At 32.2% G+C, this 27,763-nt stretch overlaps 3 protein-coding genes across 3 annotated transcripts; 2 read left to right on the plus strand and 1 right to left on the minus strand.

The window, feature by feature from the left end:
* The first annotated feature begins 3,708 nt into the window (after positions 1–3,708).
* On the plus strand, positions 3,709–10,056 carry LOC123891961 (disease resistance protein RPV1-like). The gene is made up of 7 exons (XM_045941823.1): positions 3,709–3,738; positions 4,482–4,933; positions 5,334–6,429; positions 6,729–7,010; positions 7,161–8,048; positions 8,800–9,481; positions 9,843–10,056. The coding sequence occupies exons 1-6, from the start codon at positions 3,709–3,711 to the stop codon at positions 9,451–9,453; spliced, it is 3,402 nt and encodes a 1,133-aa protein (XP_045797779.1). The 3' UTR covers positions 9,454–9,481; positions 9,843–10,056.
* A 6,005-nt stretch (positions 10,057–16,061) lies between these two features.
* Positions 16,062–17,561, plus strand: LOC123892750 (inositol transporter 1-like). Its single transcript, XM_045942609.1, has one exon. The coding sequence runs from the start codon at positions 16,062–16,064 to the stop codon at positions 17,559–17,561; it is 1,500 nt and encodes a 499-aa protein (XP_045798565.1).
* A 1,462-nt stretch (positions 17,562–19,023) lies between these two features.
* On the minus strand, positions 19,024–22,642 carry LOC123893188 (protein SCO1 homolog 1, mitochondrial-like). Its single transcript, XM_045943118.1, has 7 exons — positions 22,376–22,642; positions 22,043–22,234; positions 21,856–21,946; positions 20,656–20,883; positions 20,054–20,143; positions 19,829–19,961; positions 19,024–19,423 (listed from the first exon to the last, which is right to left on the minus strand). The coding sequence occupies exons 1-7, from the start codon at positions 22,517–22,519 to the stop codon at positions 19,312–19,314; spliced, it is 990 nt and encodes a 329-aa protein (XP_045799074.1). The 5' UTR covers positions 22,520–22,642; the 3' UTR covers positions 19,024–19,311.
* Between the last annotated feature and the right edge of the window lie 5,121 nt (positions 22,643–27,763).

Below are 27,763 nucleotides of genomic sequence, written 5' to 3' on the forward strand. Positions count from 1 at the left end.
TAAAAGTATTAATAATAAATAAATTACCATTGTTAAGCATCCTTTACTATAATTGATAGTTCATATTGAGACATTTTTCATTATTTAATTATTGTTCTCTTCTGCCACTCCCTGCACATATGAAGATGTCAAATGGGAAATTGCATTGCAGATTTGTTAATTGAACATATTTGCATTTTTCCTGGCCGATTCACTTCGTGTCCATACATGATTTTTTTATCTTTGATTTAGATTGATATTCTAGCTCAAGTCTTTTCTTCCTGTTCATGCCTCAACTTTCACAGCTAAACACCACTGGTTTAATTTATATGGACTGAAGTATGTCAAATGGTGCTACATGGACAAAAGCAATACAGTGCAGCGGGTTGAGAAGCTCGAAAGTGTTTAATACAATAATAAAAATGTGTGAACATTTCATGCTTCCATTTCCAAGTGTTTATGTTTCTATGCCTTTTTTGTGTGTTTTGGATACAATATTTGGCATCATTCTGTACTTGGTCATGCTTAAATTAAGAATTCCTATGTCTATTATGCAATCCAAGGAAAAATACAAATACAATTTGTTGCATGTTGGTGGATTATATTGGCATCATTAATTCTCACTACTTCATTCCTCTCAAACATATCACTGCTAGTTCATTCGTTTGATTTTTCTTTTACAATTTCATATTATGTATTTCCAGTTGAAAAGCTGTGAACTGTGAAGTTTATTGTGGCTCAAAGTGACATGACTGAGATGTCATGATCTAGTGGCAACAAGATGGTCAGCAGATCTTGTCCTCTTTGCTTCCCTTTCAGCAAGGTAATTTTCTTACCTTGTGTGCAGCTTTCCCTCTGTGCTTTTCATGTTTCATGAAAAATAGTTTTATTTTTAGTTTTTTTATAATTGGTGTTTTCTGGGAATGGGGACTTGTTTTTGTGAGTATTGTAGTTAGGACTTGGTTATTTAATATTGATCTGCTACTTATAGTTATCCTGGATCTGGATTCCCTGCTGTTGGGAATCACACAGTTTCACGCTGTTTTGCATCTCAGCCATCCATTATCAGATCGGACGATCAGAACAATTCATTTACAAAATTACTCAAAACGATCACAGCCACACGATTATGATCGGACGGTCCTAGCTGTTACAGCGTCCTGCTGTAACAGCAGGAAATCCATTTCGTAGTTATCCTATTAAGTTTTGTGAGTAATGTAGTTAGGAATTTGCTTGTTGTTTTTATGTCGTGAAAATGCAATTTCCATTTGGTGTTTACAATAATTTATATTTTAAACACACAATCCCATGTGCTTATCTTCTAGCGATGGATACATCCTCTCGAATCTGCAAGGGTGAATATAGTATATATGGCTAATTCTCAAGTGTTTGATTTGATGCCAAATATTATTACTACTCATTTGATTAATGATATTAGATAAGTAAATTAAATCCTCTCTTTCTCTTTTTTCTCCTTCCCTCTCCTTACTTTTTATCTCTCTTAATCTCACTCTCATTCTCTCTTTCTCTTGATTATATATTTTTTTAATAAAGAGAGAGATTAAGAGAGAGATAGATAGTTAGGAGAGGGAAGGAGATACAAGGGAAAAAGATCTTCCATATTCAAAAAATCATCCATATTCGTAGCTTTCACGTTGAAGTATCAGTTCTAACTTTTTCCAATGTTTGTATACATTTTTTTTGTCTGTAGAAGAAGTATAAACACCACTAAAATTCATACACACACAGCTGCATGTTCCTGATTTTGAACCTAGGCGAAGGTGTCAAGAAAAAATGATATGTATTTTTAAAATAATTAATTTATTATGAAAATTAAGAATGAATTAAAATAACAATAACTATTTTTTGTGGCTCTTGGAATCATTTTTAGATGTTATTATTAAGGAAAATGCTAAACAGTACCCCGGGCACTAGTTAAGGATATAAATATTGAAATTTCATCTCGTAAATTGTGCATTCAATGCTTTAATATATAAAAAGTTATTCTCTCTGATCATTAACTTTTTCATTTTTTTCTTTTTTTAGTATGCTTAACTAGTGCCCGTGCCCGGGGCACTGTTTAGCATGACCCATTATTAATACTCTATAATACATAAAACTTATACATTTTGACTACAATATATTTATAATAAAAATAAATATCGAATTTAATTCCTCACAAATTTCATTGCAACCTGATTAAGTCGATGGCAAAATGATTAGTCGCTGACATTTTTATAAAGGTTTCAATTCAATCTTTAACTCATTGTAGTGGAGGAACTAATTTGTCTCCCGTTTGAAAATGGTCATAAATTAATTTGGTATTATTTTTTGTTAGGGATAATAAATTTCAGACAAAAATAGGTTGTTAATCTTATAATAAATCAAAAAATAGGTTTTTAATCTATATATATAAATCCTAGATAGTTGTGGAATTGTCTATCTAAACCCTAATCCACAAACCAATGAAAACTTTTCATTTAGCCATATCATCCACTTACATTCATTTAATGTGGGGACTAATTGTAATTATTATTATTATTATTATTATTATTATTATTATTATTTTGGGTTATTATTCATTTACATTTTTTTGTTCATTTTATTATTTTTTGTATTTTATTGTTTTTTTTTTCAAAAAGGTTAATGTTTTTGCTAATAATCTTTTGTCTAATCTTTGTAAATATAAGGAGTTGGTCGATTGTCAGGACTACTTTCTAATGTTAGTAAAAAAAATAGATAAAATAAAGTTTACTAATGGTTGTTATGTCCTGTATGATTTTTATCATATTCGATATTTGAGTATGAGTTAAGTTGGTTTATTTTTGCTGCAATAAGTTTCAAATTAATATAAATGTCAAATTCGATAATACAGTAGTTTTTTTGTAAGAGATAATAAAGTAGTTTATCCAACTCAGAATCCTCCAATGAGATTTATAATATAAATAAAAACTTATGTTTCAACATCGATTGTTTTCCATGGTCAATTATATGTTGTCATTTCCATAGTTATTTTGAAGAATGAGTTAAAGATATTGCTAATCAATGTTAATGAAGAAGATACCAAAGTAACTTCAAATTTGATGTATAAATAAGTTTTTTAAATGTATAAGCATCGATATATATAATTCTTAGATAGTTGTGCAACCACTAATCTAACCACAGTGTATGAGTATGACCATAAACCGTTTTCATAGTGACATGACAATTTATGGATTACCAACTTATTTTGGTAGATGCAATAGGATCCATTGTAATCTTTTCGAAATGTATAAACACATCTTTAATATCTATCTTATATTTACATCACTTTATTATATATTTTTTTAAGGAACATCACTTTATTATTATTATTATTATTATTATTATTATTATTTTGTTTTTATTGATGTTATTATTATAATTTTCATAATACTTATTATTTCAATTTATACGAATGATTTTTCAACATTATAATATAAAATACCGCATAACACCCGTGCATCGCACGGGTGTGGGACTAGTCTTATAATAAATCAAAAAATGAAATAAATAAACACTAAAAGGGATTTCAAAAGCCATATAAATATGGTTAACTTTTTTTAATATATTCTTAATTTTTTTAAAAACATATTTTAAAATGATTTTTTAAGTATTTATTTATTTATTTTTTTGGTCAAGTAGCATTTAACACTAAAAGGGAATAAACCTGTTTTCTTTGGCGGGACCGTAAACTAAAGTCCCCTTATCATGAATTTCTGTGATAAGCTATTTGACACGGTATCTCTGGATTTTTTCCTCTCTCTCATCTCATCTCATCTCTGAAGTGTACCAATGTCCAACCCAATTGTTTCGTGTCTCCTTCCTAATCCTAACGAGGAAGATGCCCACAACAAATTTATAGCCAACTTTTGCAAATTGGTCCTTTAATTTTTTGAAAATTGCAAATTGGTCCCTATTTTTTCAAATTTTAAATTTAACCCAAAACTTTCCAAATTTATAAAAGTGACCCAAAATATTCAAAATAGAGTAATTCAAATACAATTATTTGAATGAGTGAAAAATTCAAAACCTCTAAAATTTCTAATTACTCCATCCAAACACACCCCAAATCCAGATATTTATCAAAATTGCTGGACACGTGAAGAGATAATTTGGCAAGGACAAGGAGGAATGGGTGGAGATTAAGAGTCACTGACCAACACCCTTAGTTTTCCTTCTTGGAGGCTGGAGCCTTGAGTCAGTCAGTATATTAATAGCTCATTTGTCTTCCTTCAACGGCACAAGCTTCTCATTCTCGGCACTGTGTATATCCAACTTCAATATTATTTTCAGGTAACAAGTTTTTATTTATTTATGGTCTTCCTTCCACTACACATAATCCTTGTTTGGTATTTTTAATTATTAATTAGATGCATTTTCATATCATATATGACAGATATGTCTGCCTCTTGCTCGTCCTTTCAACCATCTTCCGATCCTAACCTATTGGATTTGGGTTCTTGCAGTATCCAAAGTAATAGATATATATATATGATGTATTTATCAGTTTTAGAGGTTCTGACACTCGCAATGGCTTTGTCGGCCATCTCTACGGTCATCTAGTTAGAAAAGGTCTTATCGTTTTCAAAGATGACATAGAACTTCGGAGAGGAGAATATATTGCACCCCAACTTTTGCAAGCAATTAAAGATTCACGAGTTTCTATCGTTGTCTTCTCGAAAGATTATGCTTCCTCAACTTGGTGTTTGGATGAAATGACTACCATTGATGAATGCCGTGCTGAACTAAGACAGACTGTTTTCCCTATTTTCTATGATGTTGATCCATCTCATGTCCGAAAACAAAATGGAGTGTATGAGAATGCCTTTGTTGTACACACTGAGTCATTCAAACATGAGCCACACAGAGTTGATGGGTGGAAGAAAGCTATGACCTATTTGGCTGGATTAGGTGGCACAGATGTCAGGAATAAGTAAGTATAATAAAGCATGCTCTCTTGTTGTTTTACAATTTTTACAAGCAATTTATACTCCCTCCGTTACTTTTAAGTGTCGTTATAGATCACTGCACATATGTCAATGCACAACTTTGATAACTAATATTTTTAATTATCCGTTATAGAAAATTATGAAAATTTTATATTTTGAAAATACTCGTCGAGACAAATTGAACAACATCTTATATGCTAATATTTATTTTTATATATTAATAAAAAATTACGATCAAGGTAGATTATATGAATAATGCGCACGATTCTCAAACGACACTTTAAAATGAACAGAGGGAGTATATCTTAACAAATATTTCTACATGCTTTTTTCTTGTTTTCTTCCCCGGTAAATTTGTAATCCCATTTTCCCCCACTCTTTCAGGCCAGAATTTGAAATGATTGAAACAATTGTTCAGGATGTAACAAACACATTGAATCCGAAATTGTCAGGGTGTTATGATCATCTTATTGGAGTAAGACCTTGTGTCGAAGCATTAGAAAGACTTTTAAACTTAAAGTCAGAGGACAATGCTTTTCGGGTTTTAGGAATACGGGGGATGGATGGCATAGGAAAGACAACTCTTGCAAATGTCTTGTATGATACAATCGCATATCAATTTAGTGCTTGTTGTTTTATTGAGAATCTTAGCACAATTTATAGGGATGGCGATGCTATTGCTGTCAAGAAACAAATTCTTCATCAAACTTTGAAAGAAAAAAATCTGGATGCATACAATCTCTCTGAAATATCTAAAATTTTAATAAATAGGCTATATAACATGAAGGTCCTCATAGTTCTTGACGATGTTGATCAATTTGAGCAACTAGATGAATTGCACATAGATCCCAAATTACTACATCCTGGAAGTAGAATAATCATAACCACCAGAGATGTGCATATTCTTGAATTGTATGGAGCGAATATAATTCATGAGGTTGAATTGATGAATGATTATGATGCTCGGGAACTTCTATGTAGAAAAGCCTTCAAAAATGGTAATTCAAGCAATGATTATGCAGAACTTATTTCTAATGTACTAAGATACGCTCAAGGTCTTCCATTAGCAATTAAAGTAATGGGTTCTTTCTTGCATAATAAAAACACCACCCAATGGAAAGATACCTTGAAAGGATTAGAGAAGAATCCGAATAGTGAAATTATGAAAGTTCTCCGGTCAAGTTTTGAGAAACTCGAGGGAAGAGAGAAAGAAATATTTTTGCATATTGCTTGTTTCTTTGAAGGGGAGAGGGAGGATTATGTTAAGCAAGTTCTAGATGCTTTTGGATTGCAATATGATATTGGAATTTCACTAATTGCTAAGAAATCATTCATAACCATTAGAAACCAGAAAATTTATATGCATAAAATGTTGCAAGAGTTGGGGAAACATATTATTCGGGAACAACATCCTAATGAGCCAAGATTATGGAGTAGATTGTGGCTTCATTGTGATCTCGATGATGCAATTAGAAAATCGGTAATATCTCTCTCTATAGATTCTTTGTTATCAATTTCCATTAATTATTGGTACGGAAGGTGAGTAATTCTTATGAGCTGTGTTATTTGCACACACAAAGTAGACACATATAATGGAAATATTTGTATTAGCTGCTTAGAAGACGTAGACCTCACTTTAGCTCTTGTATATGTTCTTCTCTTGTTTTAAGTACTTTTTTTTTTTTTTTGACGGATTGTTTTAAGTTTAAGACTGAGCATTTTAATAATATTTGCTGTTTAAAAAAATAAATAAAGTTTTGCTTATTTTAAAATTTTCAGGAAGCAATAAATGCTAAAGCCATAATTCTAAATCAAAGGGAGGATGTTAGCAAATTCAAGCAGTTGAGGGATGAAGATTTAGCAAAAATGGAGAACTTGAAAGTGCTCATATTAAATCATTCAAATTTTTCAGGAAGCTCCAAATTTCTTCCCAATTCCGTACGCTATCTTTTGTGGAATGGTTGCCCTATGACGTATTTGTCATCAAATTTTCAACCATATAACCTTGTAGAATTGAATATGCCTAATAGTAGCATGGTACAACTATGGAAAGACTTCCAGGTATTTCTCTAATTATTGTATTTTTCATATTTCCCCTCTGGACTGCAAAAAAACATTTCCCCTCAAAAAACAATTGAAAAGTTAAATGTAGCAGCATATTAGATGATTTTTAGATTAAAATACCTTTGGTGTTTATTTTTTGCTGCCCAGGAACTCCCCTTTTTGAAAAGGATGGATATCAGCAACTCCAAAAATCTAAAGGTCACTCCAAGGTTTGAAGGGATGCAATATCTCGAGAGGCTAGATCTTACAGGATGCATAAATTTGTCGGAGGTGCATCCATCAATTGGACTTCTGGAAAAACTTGAATTCTTGAGTTTGCAGAACTGTACTAGTCTAGTTAACCTTGATTTTGGAAATGCAGCTAGATTATGGTCTTTAAAAGTTTTGCGTCTCTCTGATTGCAAGAAACTTGAAAACACTCCGAATTTCAGTGGATTGATTTTTCTACAATATCTTGATATGGGCCGATGTGCAAGTATATCCACGATTCATGAATCTATCGGGACTCTTGAAAAACTCAGATTCATAAGTTTGAGAGACTGCACAGATCTTGTTGAAATACCTGCACAATTATTGAGATCTCTTACAACTCTAGATCTTTGTGGATGCTCTAAATTCAATAAGCTGTCATTGAGACATATTTCCACTTCTCAATCTCTGCAATCTTTGATTTTTCTAGACTTAAGTTTTTGCAATATTGTTAAAGTACCTGATGCTATTGGAGAATTTAGGTGTTTAGAAAGACTAAATCTTCAGGGAAATAACTTTACTGAACTACCCTCCACTTTCGGTAGACTTCACAATCTATCATATTTAAACCTGTCTCATTGTCATAAGCTTCAAAGTTTGTCTGATCTCCTACCAGCAAGATCTAGTTCAGTGGGAAGATATTTTAAAACAACACCTGGAACCCGTAATCATAGATCAGGATTATATATTTTTGATTCTCCCAATTACAATAAGCATGTATCCTTCTACGACTACGAATATTATTTCGGTTGGTTATTCACTCGCTGGGTAAAAAGACTAGTTATGGTACGTAATACTCTGCCTAGTACCTTTCCTCGCTTTCATTCTTTCTCTATTTCAATTGCTTGCATGTGTTTTTTCTGCTGTTATATCATGATGAGACTCTACAATCCAATATTGTTCCATTGACATATTGGATTGTGGATAGTGCTATGGTGAACCATTATCACAAGTGGTCCACCGTGAACCAGTGCTTAAAATTATTAGAAATTTTAACGACTGTCGATAAAGTTTCATACAGATTACATTTTTATTTTTCGTTGTTTTAGTTAAACTGGTATCAATTAAGTCATTATTTTAACCGTAAAAATGAGGATGATCATTAACTTGTATTTTCAAACAACAATATATATCATCGTTAAAATTTAAAATATTTTTTAAGAACGATCCACAATGGACCACTTGTAAAAGTGGTTCATATTAGAATTTACCATTGGATTGTGTGTTAAATCACAATAATTGACATATTTAAACTTGTCAATAAGTTGTGATTTAACTCTCCCATCTCTCATAATAAAAACTTCTCTCACTTGATATATTCCTTATATATAAAATGGACCCGACCAAAAAATAAAACAAAATGGAGTATTTAAATATGGTGAACACTACATACACATATTATGTGGATATGTACAGATACACCGCTTAGGTCGATGATTGTGATACACAAACATAGCCATACCTTGCAAGGATATACAAACATATCTCTAGTACTAACATGCCTTTGTATGTATGTTATCTTCTTTTTTTTATCCAGAAACCTCTTCACTTTCGATGTGGCTTTGACATTGTTCTTCCTTTGCATGGAGATACCACTGATTGTGATGTAAATCTTGCCATTCCAAGGTATTTCCGTCACCGGTATAATGGGAGTTCAATAGCAAGGATGACTGTTCCTGTTCTGGATGTCGACTGGCTCGGCTTTCTCTTTTATGTCACATTTGATTTAAATAATCATAATCAGCAATCGTCATCTTCACAACTGCCACATCCATTTTATCTTTCTTTTGAGAGTGAATACAAAGAAGAACGATTTGATATGGCACTTAATTTGGAACTAAACAAGGTTGATGGAGAACATTACATTTGGATGATCTATATATCTCGGGAACATTGTCATTTTGTAAAAACAGGAGCACACATCACATTTAAAGCCCGCCAAGGTTTGATTATCAAGGAATGGGGGTTGCGTCTCATAACCGAGAAAGACACACAGGGCTCAATGATGGAAATGAGTGTACCAGTACATCTTCCTTTAGAGAATGTGAAAGTAAAACAAAGAAGCGACAGCAGTAGCTTTGAGCCCAAAATCCAACTTCCTTACAATTGGTTTGTTTCTGACAAAGATGAAGCCAATGGAAAAGAAACCGATCTCTTTAATCTTGGCCTTTCAACCGAAATACCACAGTGAAAAACACAATATATTCTCCAGACCTGAGGTAATTATCTTCTTAAATATGATACCATGACACAATATTAATTGAAATTATTTACCATTGTTAATTACTAGTCATCAACTAATTTACTTTTTTGGCAGCAAATAACATCAACTACTTTAATTAATGATTATTATTATTATTTTAATGAGACCAACTTAGGTAAACCATGTATATCAAAGAAATGATCTCTTCAGTTAATAATATGTTGAGACATGCATGGTTCATGATTTTATACTTGTTCCAATTAATTTGGCTTCTCTATGTACATATGAATTTAAAATTACATCGCAGATTTTCTAGCTTGCATCTTCTGTATGTATTTTCACATGGATCCATAATTGTTGATGCACTTTGTATGCAGATGTATGGTGTCTGATCTTTGCTTTGGCATCTATAACCACTAGCTCAATCTATAAGGACTCAAGTTTGCGGAATAGTACTACACAGACAAAAACAATCGGGTGCTGGGAGTTGGGAACATGATGAAGTGTTTTAATATAACAATGTGTTTAGCTTTCCGAATTTAAGTATTAATGTTGTGAGAGTGCTTCTAATTATTTGAAGTTTTGTCTGTTTAGTCCGGCTTCACTTGTCCCCTGCTTTTCGGTTGATCTCATAATCTCAACAAGTTCATGTTTTTATAAGTACCACACGGTTCACTAATGTGCATGTCAACTGGCTTATTGTCGATTGCTTTATCTATGATAAGAATCATACAATTAGGTTGTTTGACAAAAAAGGTTCAATTGCGCCAAAGAGAAGAATAAGAATCTAATCTCTGCTGCCCACAACATAAAGGGGCTCATTACTCATTTTCGTATTGGGCTAGTCACTCGATCTAAGAAATATAGGCCATCAACTAACTCTTCCTAAAGTCTTTGATATTCCCTGCGAATAACCTGGCCTGGATGCACTCCTGCTGGGCTTCGGGTGGGTGATTCGATCGAAAGTGAAGGAAAAGTATAATCTTAACATACTAATCAATTTTTCCTTTCTCTCATGTTCACATTTCTCTCGCACCTAATCTCCAGCAATCCTCATTAGCTCCTTTTTGTTAAGAGAAGTCCCACATCGGATGCGGATGCAAGATGGTTTGAACATGTGTTTATAAGTGAGGGCAATCTTCACCATACAAACCGGTTTTGTAAGGATGAATTAGACCCAATATTCAATTCTAAGATGGTATCAAAGCCTCTACACAATCCGTTGGGCCGTCTGCTATCAGGTTTTTGATCGGGTCATCCACCATTTATATCCGCACACCAAATTCAATAGTGTTGGGCGTGAGAAAGTGTGTTAAGAGAAGTCCCACGTCGGATGCGGATGCGAGATGGCCGAAACATGTGTTTATAAGTGAGGGCAATCCTCACCGTACAAACATGGTTCGTAAGAATGCGTTAGACCAAATACTCAATTCTAAAATTTTTTAGTATGATTGTAAGCGATTCAGAAAAAATCGATAAACATAACAAACCAAAATAAAAATTAACCGATTTAGTTTGATTTTAATAAAAAAATCAAACCAAACTGAAGAAAATTGAACTATTTGATTCTATTACCGGTAGGAACAATTTTTATCTTAGATTTTACTTACCGAATCCCTTCCTGCACCTAGGAACCACCGAATCATCTCCCCTAGGACAATTTTTAGCATCATCTACCTCGATGATCTACACATAATAAATGTATTATATGGAAAAAAGAATCATTATAAATTGATCAACCACCGAATCGAACCAAACTGGTTGGTGTGGTTTTATTTATAAAAACACTAAAAATTAAGTCAAACAGAACCAATGGACATTTCACCAATTTAAACATTTTACTTATAAAATATTATTGACATCCTATTTACAAATTACTTATGTATTATCTAATTATGTCTTTTTGCAATTTAAAATAAGTTGTCGATAATTTTTTTTTACTAAATGCATATTTGAAAAAAATATGCTTAATTTTTAATTAGTATGTAAAATATATATTTTCCTTCTAATTTGCTATCGCAAAGTGTGACTTAACAAATTAACGTCGTAACATTACGACCCGTGCGAAAGCACGGGTCTATTACTAGTTTTTTAACTAAAAGTTGGTTCAAACAAAATTGATTACACCCTACCAATCATCGGTTGATTAAATGGTGATTGACACTGAACTTATTATGATTGAGAGTGGACTGAATCAATTTGATGCTAAAATTATCCCGAAATCAGACTAAACTGATAGTGAAAGAAAAAAAAAATTCATTACACCCTTATCCGTTACAGTACTCTCCTTTTTTTTTTGAGTGTGTGTGCATAAATTAGCAAAATAATAATAATAATAAGTTATAAAGTTAATTAGATTTTTTTCTAAACAACCAATTTATAATTTGAGGATATTTATTCATTAGTCAATGAGAATAAACCATATAATTAAATTTTTATGTGATACTCACAACTAACTTGTAACTGATATTAACTATTTCTAAACACGAGGAAGAATAACAAGAATAAAGAAGAAGTAGAGAAAGAGAGAAGAGAAATGAATAGACTCTTGTATTATTCTATTCATGGTGTGCTTTACATTGTAACACAGAGGTCCTATTTATTGATATAATATATGGGCCAATGAATATGGGCAAAGACTAGTAATGGACATCCACTATATTATTCATAACACTCCCCCTTGGATGTCCATTGAGGATATGCCTCGTTAAAACCTTACTATTAAAAACCCAGTGGAAAAAAAATCATAGTTAAGGAAAAAAAAGAGTACAACATCCTTTGTGTGTGAACTGCATCGTTAAAAACCTTATCAGGAAAACTCAGTGGGATAAACCATGGTGATGGGAAAAAGAGTGCAGTACATATTTGTGTCTCCCATCATAAAGACAATTATACATGAGATGAAAAAAAACCAAATAATTTTATGTACTAGTTGTTCCAAAGTTTTACTTGAAGTTAACTTTGTAGAACGATATGCTGTTTCTCCTTTATTATACTTTTCTCGAAGTTAGCAGTGCTTCTAATGTTACCTTCATATTGAGTTGTTGCAGGAACCATCCTTTGGTATAAAAACAACAAGTTTCTTGTATGCATTGAATTACAAACCTCGGCAAAAATGCATTCTCAACTTGCTTGATGTAATGCTAAAATCTTTACATGATTGGATTGGATGATATTGTTGTTTCTTTAAGGTATAAATAATATGCTTCACCTTGTTCCAATATTTGTGTTGGCTGAATAGACAGAAATAAAATGCCACGACATGTATAACTATAGAAAAATATATTAGTGTCCTTAATTGAATTAAGATATGGTACTTAAGGACCAATTCAAATGGTTCATATGCATTCTCAACTTGCTTGATGTAATGCTAAAATCTTTACATGATTGGATTGGATGATATTGTTGTTTCTTTAAGGTATAAATAATATGCTTCACTTTGTTCCAATATTTGTGTTGGCTGAATAGACAGAAATAAAATGCCACGACATGTATAACTATAGAAAAATATATTAGTGTCCTTAATTGAATTAAGATATGGTACTTCAGGACCAATTCAAATGGTTCATCATTTTCTTAAGGTATGACATGATCTTTGTTCACATCAAATGACATCGCAACCATTTTAGTACACAACAAATTAGATTTGTCCATGTCAAACTGTTTTAATACTTTTACTATATAATTTTATTGATGCAAAGAAATTTATTTAAATTATAAATTTGAAATTCCAAATATATTTTGCGCATCGACCATATTTCATTTCAAACATTTCTTTAATCTACGAACTTTAGAAGCTCTTCAAGAGTTCAAATAATATATATAGCAAACGATATTTTTCAACAAATGATTAGGAAATATATTAACATTTGACTGTTGTAATATATGGTGCTTCAGAACCAATTAACAATCTTCATTTTCTCGAGCTCCTAAAACAAATTTGTTGACAATTGATGAACTTTCAACAATTAGAGTATACAACTGATGTGAATTTTTCGTATAGAATCATTTTATTATAAGTTTCATGATTCACAAACTATTCTTCAAATGCTTACTTTGTAAGAAATCTCATCTCATAGGCTCTTTAGGAATCCTCATGATATTTTTATCATCAACATAAATCTTAAATATAATAAATTCATTGCCAAATTTTCTTGAAAATACACAAATTGTCATTTTCATTTAGAAATATTCACAAGAATATTATACAATTGGCATATATATATTATTGCTTGAGTACACAAGGAGACTTAGTCATGTATATATTAAGTCATCTCTTCAATAGTATTGTCTAAAAAAAAAAAAATTAAATCCTCAAGGGATTAATATCATATAATCATTGTTATTAAGTGAGCAATTCAAACACATTGTAACACATATGTGCCACTAAACTTAATCAATTATAAACAAGTTCTGAATTCACTTCATGTGAATACGCCTCTTGAAAATAAATGATAGACGTTTATCATTATTCTTTAATAATGAGTCAAACTTTAAATATTTGTATTTCACTATTTTCTTTTCGTGCGAAAACTATTTTGTACTAATTATTTTCATCTTTAGGTGTATCGAATGCTGGTCCGACAACATTTTGTTTTGCAAAGCTAGTTCAATATTGTATCAATCACGTCTATCTATTTAGTCAATAATTTCATTGTCTATAATCTTTAATAGACTTTGATCTATGATCCTCATTGTCATTTATCAAAAATATTGTAAACGTTGACTTCATCTTGGTTTCATCATATTTCATTCATGACATAATTTATTGAGATCTCTTTATTTTATTAAATTACAGGTATTTGATAAGTTCTTCTGGAACTGAAAAATTAATTATGTCAAATACTCTTTTGAAAGTTTTCATATCCTCACTTGGGTCATCTTTCTTTTAGCTCCTTATCTTATTTGAGGAATTTATCCTTGAAACCGATTTGCTTACCATGCTTCAAGCGTGGTTAAGAATTATTTGCAATATTAGATTGTCCAACAGGGACATTCATTTTTATCGTAGCTTTAGCAGCTGTTGATTGATTTCATAAACTTTGCAAATAAGTTATCTTTTGAACTTTTGGTTCACATTGATTTCTAAGAGGATCAAGACGACATAACAATAATTTATTTCAAACATTTCATTTGAACTTCTAGTTCATATTTTCAGCTGCTTATTGTCTCTTCCTAATATTGGGAAAACTAATTCAACAATTGATAATCAACCTACTAGGCTGTAAAAAATATTCTCCAATTATTGGCTCAATTTGGAGATTTATTTAAAAATTATTTTTCCAATATTCTTTTACTACCCATTTAAATGCATTATATTGGAGCAATTGAGACATACATATTAAGAATATAGATAGTTAGTTAATAGGTTACTAAGTTGGTTAGGAGGTTAGAAAGTTAGTTAGAGAGTTAGTTACTCCAAATAGTCATATAAATAAGTCACTCCATTGTACATTTTACTCATTCTTTTATCAAACTATATTCATTCAATATGAATTTCTATGAGTATCTTTCTCATGAATACTCTTATGCTCTCTATCTGCTTATGAGTATGATTTCTATCCTTATGATTCCATGATTATCAACATGGTATCAGAGCGATACCTGAGGGATGAAGATAAAGATTGTGTTTCCGCTTACGATTCTGAAAGTTGCGAAGAAGATGAATCCGTCGATGTTGCAATTCTCAGCACTTATACTCAAGATCTGGAATTTTCAACTTCGCAAGAATTTCTCATGATCTTCATATATACCTCTCTCTTTTCTTTTTTTTAATAATACATATTCATGTATCTTTGTTTTTTATTTTTGACAAAACGTGTATCTTTGTTTTATAATTTCAAATTTTTAACTTATAACTTAGAGCTTATAAACTCTTTTGCAAATTATTTATGTTGCAATTCTTCATCTAGTTAAACTTAAAATATAAAGAAGAGAAATAGTGAAAAATAATATAATTGGAACAAGAAATAAACGAAAATATCAAAAATAAAAATAAAAATAAATAAATGAAAATAAAAAATAGAGCTTAGTTGGAACAAGAAAAATATGAGGATTGGGAAAAAAAAGTTATATAATGCACATGTTTTTCTTTTTCCTTATTTTTACGGATTTGATTTTAATGACTACTTCATTAATTACTAGTAATTATTTAATAAATTAATTATTTGTAATTATATGAATGGTCGTGTCTAATTATTAATGGTTAGGTGTGGACTCACTCAAGAATTTCTCATATAGGAATATATCAATGAATGAATGCAAAAGTTAGTTAGTTAGTTACCTGCGCGCTAATTAACAACTAACAACGCCGTCTTTCCTTTTTAGTTTATTGTATTTGAAACCTCAAATGGTTGAGAATTACATGGAAAATTCATTCGAACTCTCTAGACATGACGACCTGTCTCAACTCCATCCATCCATATTTAGCATTGTCCACACTCTATATATATCATCTTTAAACACCTTTCTCTCCCATTCTCATTCCATCATCACTATCTATTCCTAATTTCCATCCCCTTGTATCTCTAGTACTTCATTTTGTCTAACTTCAATTTCAATTTCAAACAAGGTTCCGCTGCGACTGAGGAGTCACAATGGTTGTTGGATTGCCAGTGAATATGGCCGGAAGCTCCGGCTACCTTGAGATGCATCCTGAACGCAAAATCTCCATGTTCCAAAACCCATACATTCTTGGAACCACATTTGCCGCAGGCATTGGTGGTCTTCTCTTTGGCTATGACACTGGTGTCATCTCCGGTGCGCTTCTATACATAAAAGAGGATTTTGATATGGTCAAAAAAAGCAACTTCATTCAGGAGTTAATCGTAGGAATGGCGTTGTTGGGTGCAATCTTCGGCGCTGCCATTGGAGGTGTAATCAACGATGCTTTGGGGCGTAAAATAGCCACTATTACCGCAGACATTAACTTCATTGTTGGTTCTCTTATAATGGCTGCTGCCCCAAATCCATATGTTATAATAGCAGGTCGGTTCCTTGTCGGTTTTGGTGTGGGTATGGCATCTGTAACTGCTCCCGTTTATATCGCGGAAGCATCTCCCACAGAAATTAGAGGTGGATTGGTGAGTGCAAATAATCTTATGATTACTGGAGGACAATTTCTTTCATTTGTTGTGAATTATGGTTTGACAAGAGTTCCCGGTACATGGCGATGGATGCTTGGTATTGCTGGCACACCTGCTGTTGTTCAACTTATTCTCATGACTATTCTCCCTGAATCACCAAGATGGCTTTACATGAAGAGTAGGAAAGAAGAAGCAACCCGTGTTCTTTCCAAGATATACGAGTCTCCTCGATTGGAAGATGAGATTCAACTTTTGGAAGATAGTTTGGAGAAAGAACTTAAAAGTATGGCTAAAGTTCAGTACAGTGATGTTTTCAAGCAAAAGGAAATTAGAATGGCATTTATCTGTGGTGCTGGACTTCAGGCTTTCCAGCAATTTGCTGGAATTAGCATTGTTATGTATTACAGTCCTACCATTATTCAAATGGCTGGATTCAAATCAAACCAAGCAGCTCTTTTCCTTTCCCTTATTGTATCTGGCATGAATGCTGCAGGATCTGTTCTTGGAATTTACCTTATTGACCAATTGGGTAGGAAAAAGCTTGCTCTTGGTAGTTTAGTTGGTGTTATTGGAGCATTGATAGTTCTGTCGGTATCATGCTATATTATAGGACACGGAAATACAAATAAACTATATGGTGGGCTTGCTGTTTTTGGTTTGGCTTTGTATATTGCTTTCTTTGCACCTGGAATGGGACCTGTACCTTGGACTGTTAACTCTGAGATTTATCCTGAAGAGTATAGAGGTATGTGTGGTGGTATGTCTGCAACTGTTAACTGGGTTTGCAGTGTCATTATGTCTACCAGCTTCCTTTCTGTTGTCGATGCTATTGGGCTTGGTCAGAGTTTCATGGTTCTATTGGCTGTGTCTATTGTTGCTCTTGGATTTATAATATTCTACATGCCAGAGACCAAAGGATTAACGTTCGAAGAAGTCAATTTATTATGGAAGGAGAGAGCCTATGGGAAGAACTACAACAAAGAAAGTCATGCGGAGAAAGCAAGTGAATGAATGAATGTTTAAGTCTTCTATATCCTTCTTCATATATATGCAACATAAATGTATTTATGTGTGGAATGGATCATTCACTAAGCTCACTAGAGAGTGATTCATGCTCCAAGTCTTTCATATTTTTCTTTGAGCTTGGATATTACCAGGATTGGATTTTGTTACAAATGAATAAATACATTTATATATTTGTAGACTTCAACTTTTGTGTCACATTTACTTGGATTGGCTCTAAATAATTACTAAATGCCAAGAAATGGTTAAGTCAATAACTTCCAAATCTCCTTTAAACTTTGTTTTGTATTCAAAAAGTAAATGCATGACTACAACAACATTCAAATGATCATGTAATAAAAGTAATTAAACTGTTATCAGATAGTTATCAAAATAACTGTTAGCACATCCATAGAACCTGACTTAATGGTTTTAATTAACAATTGCCTTTCAATGAAGGAAATTGTCTTTCAATATTTTTTGTTGTTTTTCTATTAGAATAAAATATGTAAAGACCTCGACAAAACTACCATATTCAAACTAGAAAATAAAAAAGAGGAACTCAACTCTTTGACACCTATTGTATCCCTCAAAATATATACAACGAGTCAAATCATGGAAACTTCGACATCCCCGCCGCTATTAGCTTTCTCTTATGTATGCATCCATAGTCTGACCACAATATGCATCATGTCAAAGAAATGTATCATAAAAAGAACGAAGAAAAAATAAAAGATAGGAGAATAGTAGAGATTATATGTAATTATATGTGAGGATAATTTATCTTTGGTGGTTTTTATCTTTCTTATCCTTTAAAATTATGTACCATATAGCATAACTATTGCTTACTCTTACTCTCCTCTAAGAAATTTACAATTTTTCTTGTTTAAAAAGAAATGCAATTCTTGTGCTATTTAATTTATTGGATTATATAGAAATTGAGGGTGTGAAGCTTTTTTAGCTTACAAAGATACATATCTCTCTTGTTTGCTCAAGCCTGACTTTTTCCGATTTTCAAGTCAATTGACCGATCAATATAATAGAGTAAGTTTAGTCCATATCATGTCATAGAAACCAATGAATTAGTCAATATAATAGAGTAGCTCTAAGAGACATATATGAGAAGTAAGAAAGAAAAACAAAAACCAGCCACAAAGTGGATAATGAGATGCCACAGCCGGATTTGAAATATGTACATTACAAAAATATTATTCATCATGATAAATGAAAATAAAGATAAATATTTTGAAGTATAAATGAAAAATATGTTAAGGATTTTTTTATGACAAAAAAAAATATATGCTAATATGCAAATATAGGAAGTTATGAATCCAGTGTGAGAGCTTATATAAAGATTGAACATATTCCAATGTCTCACATCGATCAATTAACTAAAACCACAGTACTGCTAAATTAATTTCAGGATACCAGATAAGATAAATCAAATGTTTAAAGAACGTTGTTGTTTTGCTATTGGAATATTGTTGCATCTCAAAATTTCTTTAATTTTTTTCAAGTACAATATAACCATTGAAAGTTGAAACAATGACTCTGTCAAAAAGAAAGAAAATTGAAACAAAGACATCAATTAAGTTGCCCTTTTAAAACTGTCAAATCTCCAAAATCAGCTAAAATCTCCAAAATCTTCAAATTATATTCAGACTTGGTTGTTCAGATTTCTACCATAAAGCCTAAACTCAATGCCAATTTCTTTCAAACAATGAAGAAAAGGTGCCTATCAATATCGCAGGCGTGCATGTTACTTCTTATAATACTGCTTTATCTCCTTAATTACTCCATCAGTAAGTGAGTCAACGTCATTGTTCTTGCCGAAAAACTTTACAAATCCCATGTCAGGCGCCATCAAGTATCTGGAAAGAATTAACATGTTATAAGAATAGTGTTCATTATTCAACAAGAATCATCCTATGTATGTAAGTAAGAGCTATATAATCCTGCAGATGCAACGGCATATAGAATTTTAAATATGCAAAGACAAGAAAGGAAAATGAAAAAGAGAATCGTTTGATAGTGGTTATCAGGAAATCAATGGATTTCACTCATCTAAAGTGAAGAATATTTTGGAGGAAAAGGTGAGGAAATCAATGGCTGAAATAGTGAAATCAAACGATTTTGTAGTTTGGTATTCAAGTGCATGCATAAGATCATAATCTCAACAATTGATTTTCCAGTCAAGTCTTATACCTTCTAATTTTGTTTCCTCTAAAAAGAAGCCAATAGTATATTATATATGAAGTAGGAATAAAATGACATACATGACAATAGAGTGATCAACAAGATAATCCGAGTCTTCCTCTGCTGTCTTCATATAATAAACGCGATATGCACGGGCAACACTTTTTATCTCCTCTACACTACCGGTTAATCCAATTAACTTTGGATGAAATTCTGAAGAAAAAAAATAATTCAATTAGAATTCAGCAACAAATAACTGACATGAGATATAATAAAGTGTAATTCATGAAGTATGACAGAATCACCTTTGACATATTCAGCCACTTGTTCAACAGTATCCCTCTCAGGATCAACAGAGATAAAAACCGGCACAGTTTGAATTCCAGATTTCTCCTCTGTAAGGAACCAAAAGAGAAATGGACATGATTACCATTTGTACAACATCACAACGTTAATATCTAAAACATTGTAGTGTGCTTTCTCATGTGGTCTATAAGAGCCTATTTGGATTGACTTTGTTGAGTTTATCTAGTGACATAAACACTTTAAGACTGTTTGGGAGAACTTGTGAAAACAGTTCATAGTTTATATGGAAACAGTTTAACTATATTGTGTCTTTTGTTATAGAAATAACTTATAAATAAGCACTTATATGAAAAACGCTTATACTATAAGCACTTAATTAATTTGTTTATCCAAACAGGGCCTAAATCCTAACAACTCATGTTCATCACTATTGCCATGTAACAGCAAACCCACACATGCACCTCATGGGAATTTAACTATTTCAGACATCACATTATTTTAATTACATGAGTTCATTGACAAATGCAATGAGAATTATTGCGTCTATTTCAATGTGAAACTTAGTTTGCAATGCAGCAGCATGTCACCAACAAACACTTACTTATTTTATCAACTGCATCTACTAACTTCTGTAGTTCCTCAGGACAGATATCTGGGCAGTGAGTAAAACCAAAATACATTAATGTCCATCTACCCACGAAGTCCTTTTCAGTTACACGTTTTCCGTGATGGTTGGTGAGCTCAAATGGACCCCCAATCGCAGCTTTTCCTGCAGATGGTCCTTGCTTAACTGCTCCTTGCTTAACTGCCTCTGAAGCACTATGTATTTCTACAGCAATAAAAGTTGAATCAATAAATGAAGAAAACGTCGGTGATACTTAAGAATCATATTCAAATGCAACAGGAAATGAAAATACTTAATCTAATTTGTTGTCATGCTACCACTAAGGAACAAAGATATGGCATGATAATGATATCATGTACACAAACTTCACCCTCAAACTAGAATTGACTACTCTGCTAAGGTTCTACATAATCAACAAGTAGTGAACACATGCCTTATGTTTTTGAAGAATCCCTTATATAAATCATAGAATTATATAAAAAATAATAACGCAAAAGGATCATACCACATAAAGTATCAAACTTTACCACTTACAGTAAGTAATACCTTTCTGTCAAATAAAAACTTAATTGATCGGGCTAATGAATTTGAAGTTCTTATAAAGTGGACCAGTTTATAAAATTTCATGCAAATCGAAAACTAATCAATACTTCATGGCATTACATTACAACAACGGATAATATATATATATATATATATATATATATATATATATATATATAACTTAAAATACAAAATGTCCATTACTAGATATCACAACTGCGAATGTCGAAATTATTTGAACTTTGATATGCATGATCAGGTAGATGATAATATCACATGATTCAACGGTCAGAATTTGTTAATTTCGTATTCTATAAGACATACAATCCAAGTTCGTATTCTATAAGACATACAGTCAGAATTTGTTAATTTTGTATTCTACAAGAAAACTAATTGCTTACAAATAGCTTAGTTCCGATTCGTTGAGACATGTCTGTCTAATTTTAGATTCCGGTGGATTAAGTGGTTAAATGCTAACATTTGACACCTAGATTCATCTGATATGTCGCAACAATAATTCAGTGAACAAAACGAATCCAAAAGACGTACAATTAACAGAGACACCATTCTGAGATAATCTCCACATGCATATATCTTATCCACTTACTCAACTAACTCACCATAGTAATCTACCTTCTATATGTAGTTTCTTTTGCTTGTCATAGTAATATACCAATCCAGCTCCAGTTAAAACCAGAAAAACTAAACTCAACCAAGAAACCGGCTGCAACACATAATGCCAAAAACAAATAAGCACATTAACACAAAATCCTCAATGAAAAAGAACTACATACATTGCTACAATAACTATAATACCCACCGATCCACGAATAGATTTGCCGGCATCACTTTTCTGTTCCTTTTCCCCACCAGATTCTTTTCCTTGACCAGGATCATCTTTAACTGAATTATTATTATTATTACTCAATGGTGGTTTATCTTGATTAGAAGTACTAGATAGAAATCTCTGATATAGCATAAACGACCCATTACCATAACCTTGATTCTCAACCTAAAATTTCATGAAAAAGTGATAAAAAATGAAAATTGGAACAAACCAAATTGAAATGGAAAAAGAAAACAAAGAAACTAGAGGAAAATAATGAACTTTATATAATAATGAAATTGAAGGTGAAAAGAGAAGAAAATGAACCTGGCGAGGGTGCGGTGAAAGGTGAGGAGAGAGTGATGGTGAAAGAAGAGAGGAAGTGGGTGTGGGATTGCGGAGAAGGTGAGAGATGAGAGAGCGAGAAGCGTAGCGAAAGTGGTTGGTTTTGGTGGATATGAGGGACGCCATTTGTTTGATGAAATGCTTGTGTGAATCTGAAAAAGTATGAGGGTTTTGTGATTGTAATTTCAAAGACGTCAAGGTTTAAGGTCGATCATGCCTCATGCTCCACTCGTTTCTTTTGCTACTCAATCACGGCTTCAACTTAGGGTGTTATTGCAATATTTTATATTTATTTTTATCAAATATTTTAGCATATAGAAATTCGCTTAAGGTGATCAAGATATTGAACTCAAGTGGTTAACCAACTTTCTTAGAATGGATTGTTCGAGAGAATTCGAGTTCGATTCTTGATGGGAATAATTATTGGCCAGACTTTTCTAACCTTGCGGTTGAATTGTGGATTACAGGGGTTCCCTTGACCCCTTCCCTCTCGATTATCTTATAAAATAAAATATTTGTTGTACAAAAAGTTATTTGGATTTTTTAGAAAACTAGTACTCGAGATAAAAAAAATTTGGTTTTTGGACTTGTTTGGAATGACTTATTTTTTAGCTTATGCAAAACAATATATGCAAATAAATAAGGTTTTATGTATTATTATGAATTTGTCAATGTAGCTTATGAAAAAATAGTTTATAAAAATACAGTTTTCGTTAATGAGAACTTATAAACTGACATAAAACCTTATTTATTTACATATATTCAAAAATAAGTTATTTCAAATGGGTCATCTGTCCAGATTTTTGACTCCAATTTGTCTAATTCCAAACAAAGATTTATAATTAAACACAGTATAATAGTAGTTATATTCAATTTTTTTTTCTACAAATCAAACGAATCCTATAGCTCCCAACTCCAACCCGACATCAATATTGATGAATCATACCGAATGGACAGAACTGCACAATTTACAGAGCCAGAAATCAAACCCTCTAACCACATGTTTAAGAGAACCAAAATTCTTATCACGTGAACCATCGGTAAACACTCAAGAAGGATTTACCATGCTAGCTTGAATTATGAAAGCAGTCACACATATTCCGCGAAAGGTCACTTGGATATTTGGAATTCTTCTGAATATATCATTGATCTTTTTCTGACTGGCCTAAAATTATTGCTCTTGTATAGTTCTTATCGTTTAGAATAATATTAAACATATTTTTAAACACCTTCAAGAGACAATTGGTATATATTAAAAAAAAAATAATAAAAAAAAAAGAGAGACTCACTCTTATACCAAACGTATGTCTAGTTAAACTTTTTGAAGTTCTTAATGGCCTCTATAAGAACAATCACAATGATATTTCAAATAATTTTGTTTAAGTCAAAGCTCAATACACTTATTTTCAGAATTATTATCCAAACCTACTTAAGGATTTAAGTGACACCAAGGAACATAAACAAAATACTAAAAATTTAGATAGTATGAATCTCTTTAGCTTTAAAAAAACCCAGACATAATCTCTTTTTTCAAATTCTTATATTTGATCAAAATATTAGGACATCTCGATCTCATAGACAAGACTCCACTAAAGTAAACAATTCAATAACAAATCATATATGGTTGATTTTCACACTTTGCTGGCTACTCAGCTTCAGAGAATCCAAATCCCAGCCTCATCTCAATTTAGCATAAAATTAGTTGCAACAGTCTCACTCGATACATACCGGATTTATTGACATGCAAATTGGATTTGGAAGCTCAATATGTTTGTAAACATTAAATACATTCAATTGCAGTTTACCTTCTTAGCGCATCATATCATATTATTTCTTCACATTGATGGTGAAATATAATTAAATCCCAGTGTAAAGCTTAGCTTTACATTGTTGATAAAAATATCGCTGTTTAAATTTCTATATCATCCATTTGTAATCAGTAGTCAATAGTTTCATATAGAAATGGACCGAGTCCGTAACACAACATCATAAAATATCATTAGTATCCTAATCTTGTATTTGGTTCAAGCAAACAAACTGGAAGAAGCCATTACATTCGATGAGCTACAAACCAAAACCGACCACAAAAAAGAAATTTACATACTCTCTCCACCAGCATCTTTGGTAAAGAGCATCAGACTTTATTATCCTTCAGCAAAGCGCCATAAATATGACAGAATCACTGCTGGTTCTTGAAAGACTGGATGAGAAAAATCAAAAGTTAAAAAGATGAACAGCAAATTATCAATAGCTGATTTAATGTTATCATTGAGTGTATTACCTCCAATTTGCTTAGGTGCTCAGCAAACTCTTGTCGCTTCTGATCAGCTGCCAGAATAGCACAAAGGTCAAACAGATTTGTTCACAATGTCAATAAAAGGAAATCAGTATGCTACTTGTAGTACCTTTTTTTGAAATAACTTCAATATTCTTTGATGTCCTCACTGCAAACCTCTGAAATGCAGGGCTGCAAAACCACAATGAAACATTAACATGAGGAAAACCGGTATAAAGCAAACAAGGGCTATGCAGTAATGACATAAAATGAATTTCTCTAAAATTTACTTTCAAAAACAGGAAAACCTGGCTCGTGAGCACCTTATGCGTCAGTTTGGAAGTTAGGAGGGGAGGGGTACACTTTGGAAAAAAAGGAGTTAGTGGAAGCAGTGAAGGGTTTCGGGTTGTTGACAAATAGCCAATAAGAATGAGTATACAAGATACAAGATAATATACAATTAGAAATAGAATTATTAGAGAGAAAATTACGGTTAGAAAAACTTGTCGAGTGCCATCTTAGGCGGTTTGGACATGTGATTAGAATACCCATAGAAACACATGTGAAGAGGGTTTATCAGATGGATAGTCCAATAGTTAAAATAAAGATAGAGGGAGACAAAAAGAAATGTAAGTCAATCCATTAAAAGAGAAACATCCTATCCGATTCATAATAGGAAATTTTGTATCGTTTGACTTTGATCCATAAAGCCTACCCCACCTAGTAGGATAAGGTTTAAGTGTTGTTGTCATCCGAGCTTAGAGCCAAAACTACTAATTCAATCTTTAAGAAAAAAGGAATGAACTGATCTATTGTCTATGCTCTTACAGATCGTATACTTATGAATCAAAAGTATGTTTTTGTTACTGCAAAATAATGTCTCCACTCTATAATCTTGATGTTTCACAGGATAAGAAGGATGTGACTGTTTGCCATGCCCTTCTACCTCTGCAGTCTGCTGGCAGCACTAATCACATTCCTTGTTTTCTTGTTGCCTATAAGATGATATTCAACTTATTTCTTGTTGCCCTTTCTTTGTTTTCTCACCTCTATTTTTCCATGTGTTCTGACTTCTAACTTTGTTTTGAATGTTTAGTTACTTTAAGCCACAGAGGCTTAAACTTAATTCTTTCCTTGGCTTCTGTTGCTATTAACCAGTCCATTTATCTCAAGACCTATTAATTTCTTATTAACTACGACTATGTCTCTAATTGTGAGAAACATGTAACATATTGATAACTAATGACAGCACAGGGAAAATATGAACAGGGCGTCCAATAGCGGCGTGACTCAAAAGCCAGAACATGGAAGATCAGCCGGCATATGTCGACAGAAAGTGGATGAGCATATCAGCAGAGGATGCCAAGCAGTGGAGAGGCCGAGAGGGTGATGAAAAACACCATACTTAGCCAGAAGCAAGAGTAACAGGAAATGGTTGGGGTTAGATTCAACGGGGTTCAAAATAAAGGTGTTCGTTTTCTTTGCGCCCAATGTATGAGGAAAAAGGATACGGTTTCAAACCGTATCTGTTGGCGGGGAAAATGAAATCAAGAAAATATCGCAGAAAAAGGTTGGAAAACTCATACAACGATGATGCAGTATAGTATGTAATTAACTATCCTGATGTCAAGTTTAATCTGTGATTAAAAAATGTTTGAAAAAATCAACATTAATGTGAGTGAGAGCTATGATTAAATTCGGATTTCAAAATTTTCCATTTTTCACAATGTTTATGTCGTCTTGTGTTGCCCACAATGCAAAAACACAACAAATTGACCAAAGAAATCAAACAAATCTTCGACTAATGACATTTGTTCTAAAGAAAGCACAAGCATGTGAATTTAAAGAGGTTCCCAAAACCAGCACAAGCAAAACTAACATTACAAAACAGCAAATCTCTCAAACTCAACATAAAATTTAAGAAATTTGAGGCTCTCTATCTCTCTCTCCCTCTCTCTTTCTCTCTTAATTGGAACAATCAGAGAAAAAACTTACAATTACAACCTCAAAAATCACATGCATAAATCAAAATCTAAGAAAAAAAAAAGCACCTGTTTGCAAGACCAGTAACAACCACTTCATTGACCAAGTAAGAAATAGCCCTAGCCAAAACATTGCCACCTCCAGCCATGTTTAATCGTCAATATCAAACTGCATAAGATTCAAAATTAAACAAATTAAAATAAATCCAGAAAAAAAACCCTAAATTTTAAAACCAAAAATTCAAACTTTACATGGATTTTTCAACAACCCCTAAATTTATTCACCTCTATTTTTCTCGTCCTAAGAAAATTCGGGTTTCAATAAGAGAAAAACTAGGGTTTTAATAATAAAAAATCAGAGCTGATAAATAGGGAAAAAATTGAAAATTATGGGGAGAAATTGCAAACCTTGATGGGATAAAGGAATGAATTGTTGGATTGTGAAGTTAGGGAAGAAGATTGGAGATGTTTCTGGAATCGGATAAACGCATTCAAATGCGAGACGCTAGCGTTCAGTTTCGTTTATATACGAGACTGGGAAAGACAATCACACACGTGCAAGGTCATTTAGTGGTAAAACCGTAATTTCACAATATTCATAGTTAAGTGTTAAGCAATTTCACATCCAGGGCCGCATTTGAGGGAGGGTCGTATTTGAGGAAGGGCGAAGAGATCGCCATCTTAGGTCCTAAAAATTAAGGTCCAAAATAATTTTTTTATGTATATTATATATGCTAGAAAAATAAAATAAATACCAAAATTTTTAGGTGTTGAAAATAATATGATAAAATATCTTTTGAATATTTTAAATTTAAATATATTTTAGATTTATATTTACAATAATGGACATGTTATGCATATATATACCAGTACATTTGTTGATGTGGATGATTCTGATTGATTTACAAATAGTATTTATTAATTTTTCTATATTAAATACAAGGCAAAGTCTATGGTGCACAAGTGTCTTAAGTTGTGCACCATGCACAAGTCACCAAAAACACTATAACGAATACGAATTTTACAAAATTTACTGTTGGATAGAAAATTTATATCGTATAGATCATCCATAAATTTTTAAAAAAAAATTGAAAATCATTTGATATGTTATCG

This window comes from Trifolium pratense, linkage group LG6 (genome assembly GCF_020283565.1).
Source record: "Trifolium pratense cultivar HEN17-A07 linkage group LG6, ARS_RC_1.1, whole genome shotgun sequence".
Taxonomy (NCBI): domain Eukaryota; kingdom Viridiplantae; phylum Streptophyta; class Magnoliopsida; order Fabales; family Fabaceae; genus Trifolium; species Trifolium pratense.

What these genes read in the sequence shown, in the direction of transcription:
- LOC123891961 (XM_045941823.1), top strand. Translation starts at nt 3,709, where the DNA reads ATGAATTTCTGTGATAAGCTATTTGACACG. An exon ending in GTGATAAGCTATTTGACACG is followed by an intron (nt 3,739 to 4,481) that starts GTATCTCTGGAT and finishes CCAAAGTAATAG; the next exon opens with ATATATATATATGATGTATT. An exon ending in GGGTAAAAAGACTAGTTATG is followed by an intron (nt 8,049 to 8,799) that starts GTACGTAATACT and finishes TTTTTTATCCAG; the next exon opens with AAACCTCTTCACTTTCGATG.
- LOC123892750 (XM_045942609.1), top strand. Translation starts at nt 16,062, where the DNA reads ATGGTTGTTGGATTGCCAGTGAATATGGCCGGAAGCTCCGGCTACCTT.
- LOC123893188 (XM_045943118.1), bottom strand. Translation starts at nt 22,519, where the DNA reads ATGGCGTCCCTCATATCCACCAAAACCAACCACTTTCGCTACGCTTCT. An exon ending in AAAGAAACTACATATAGAAG is followed by an intron (nt 20,884 to 21,855) that starts GTAGATTACTAT and finishes TTATTGCTGTAG; the next exon opens with AAATACATAGTGCTTCAGAG. An exon ending in GTTGATCACTCTATTGTCAT is followed by an intron (nt 19,424 to 19,828) that starts GTATGTCATTTT and finishes AATTCTTTCCAG; the next exon opens with ATACTTGATGGCGCCTGACA.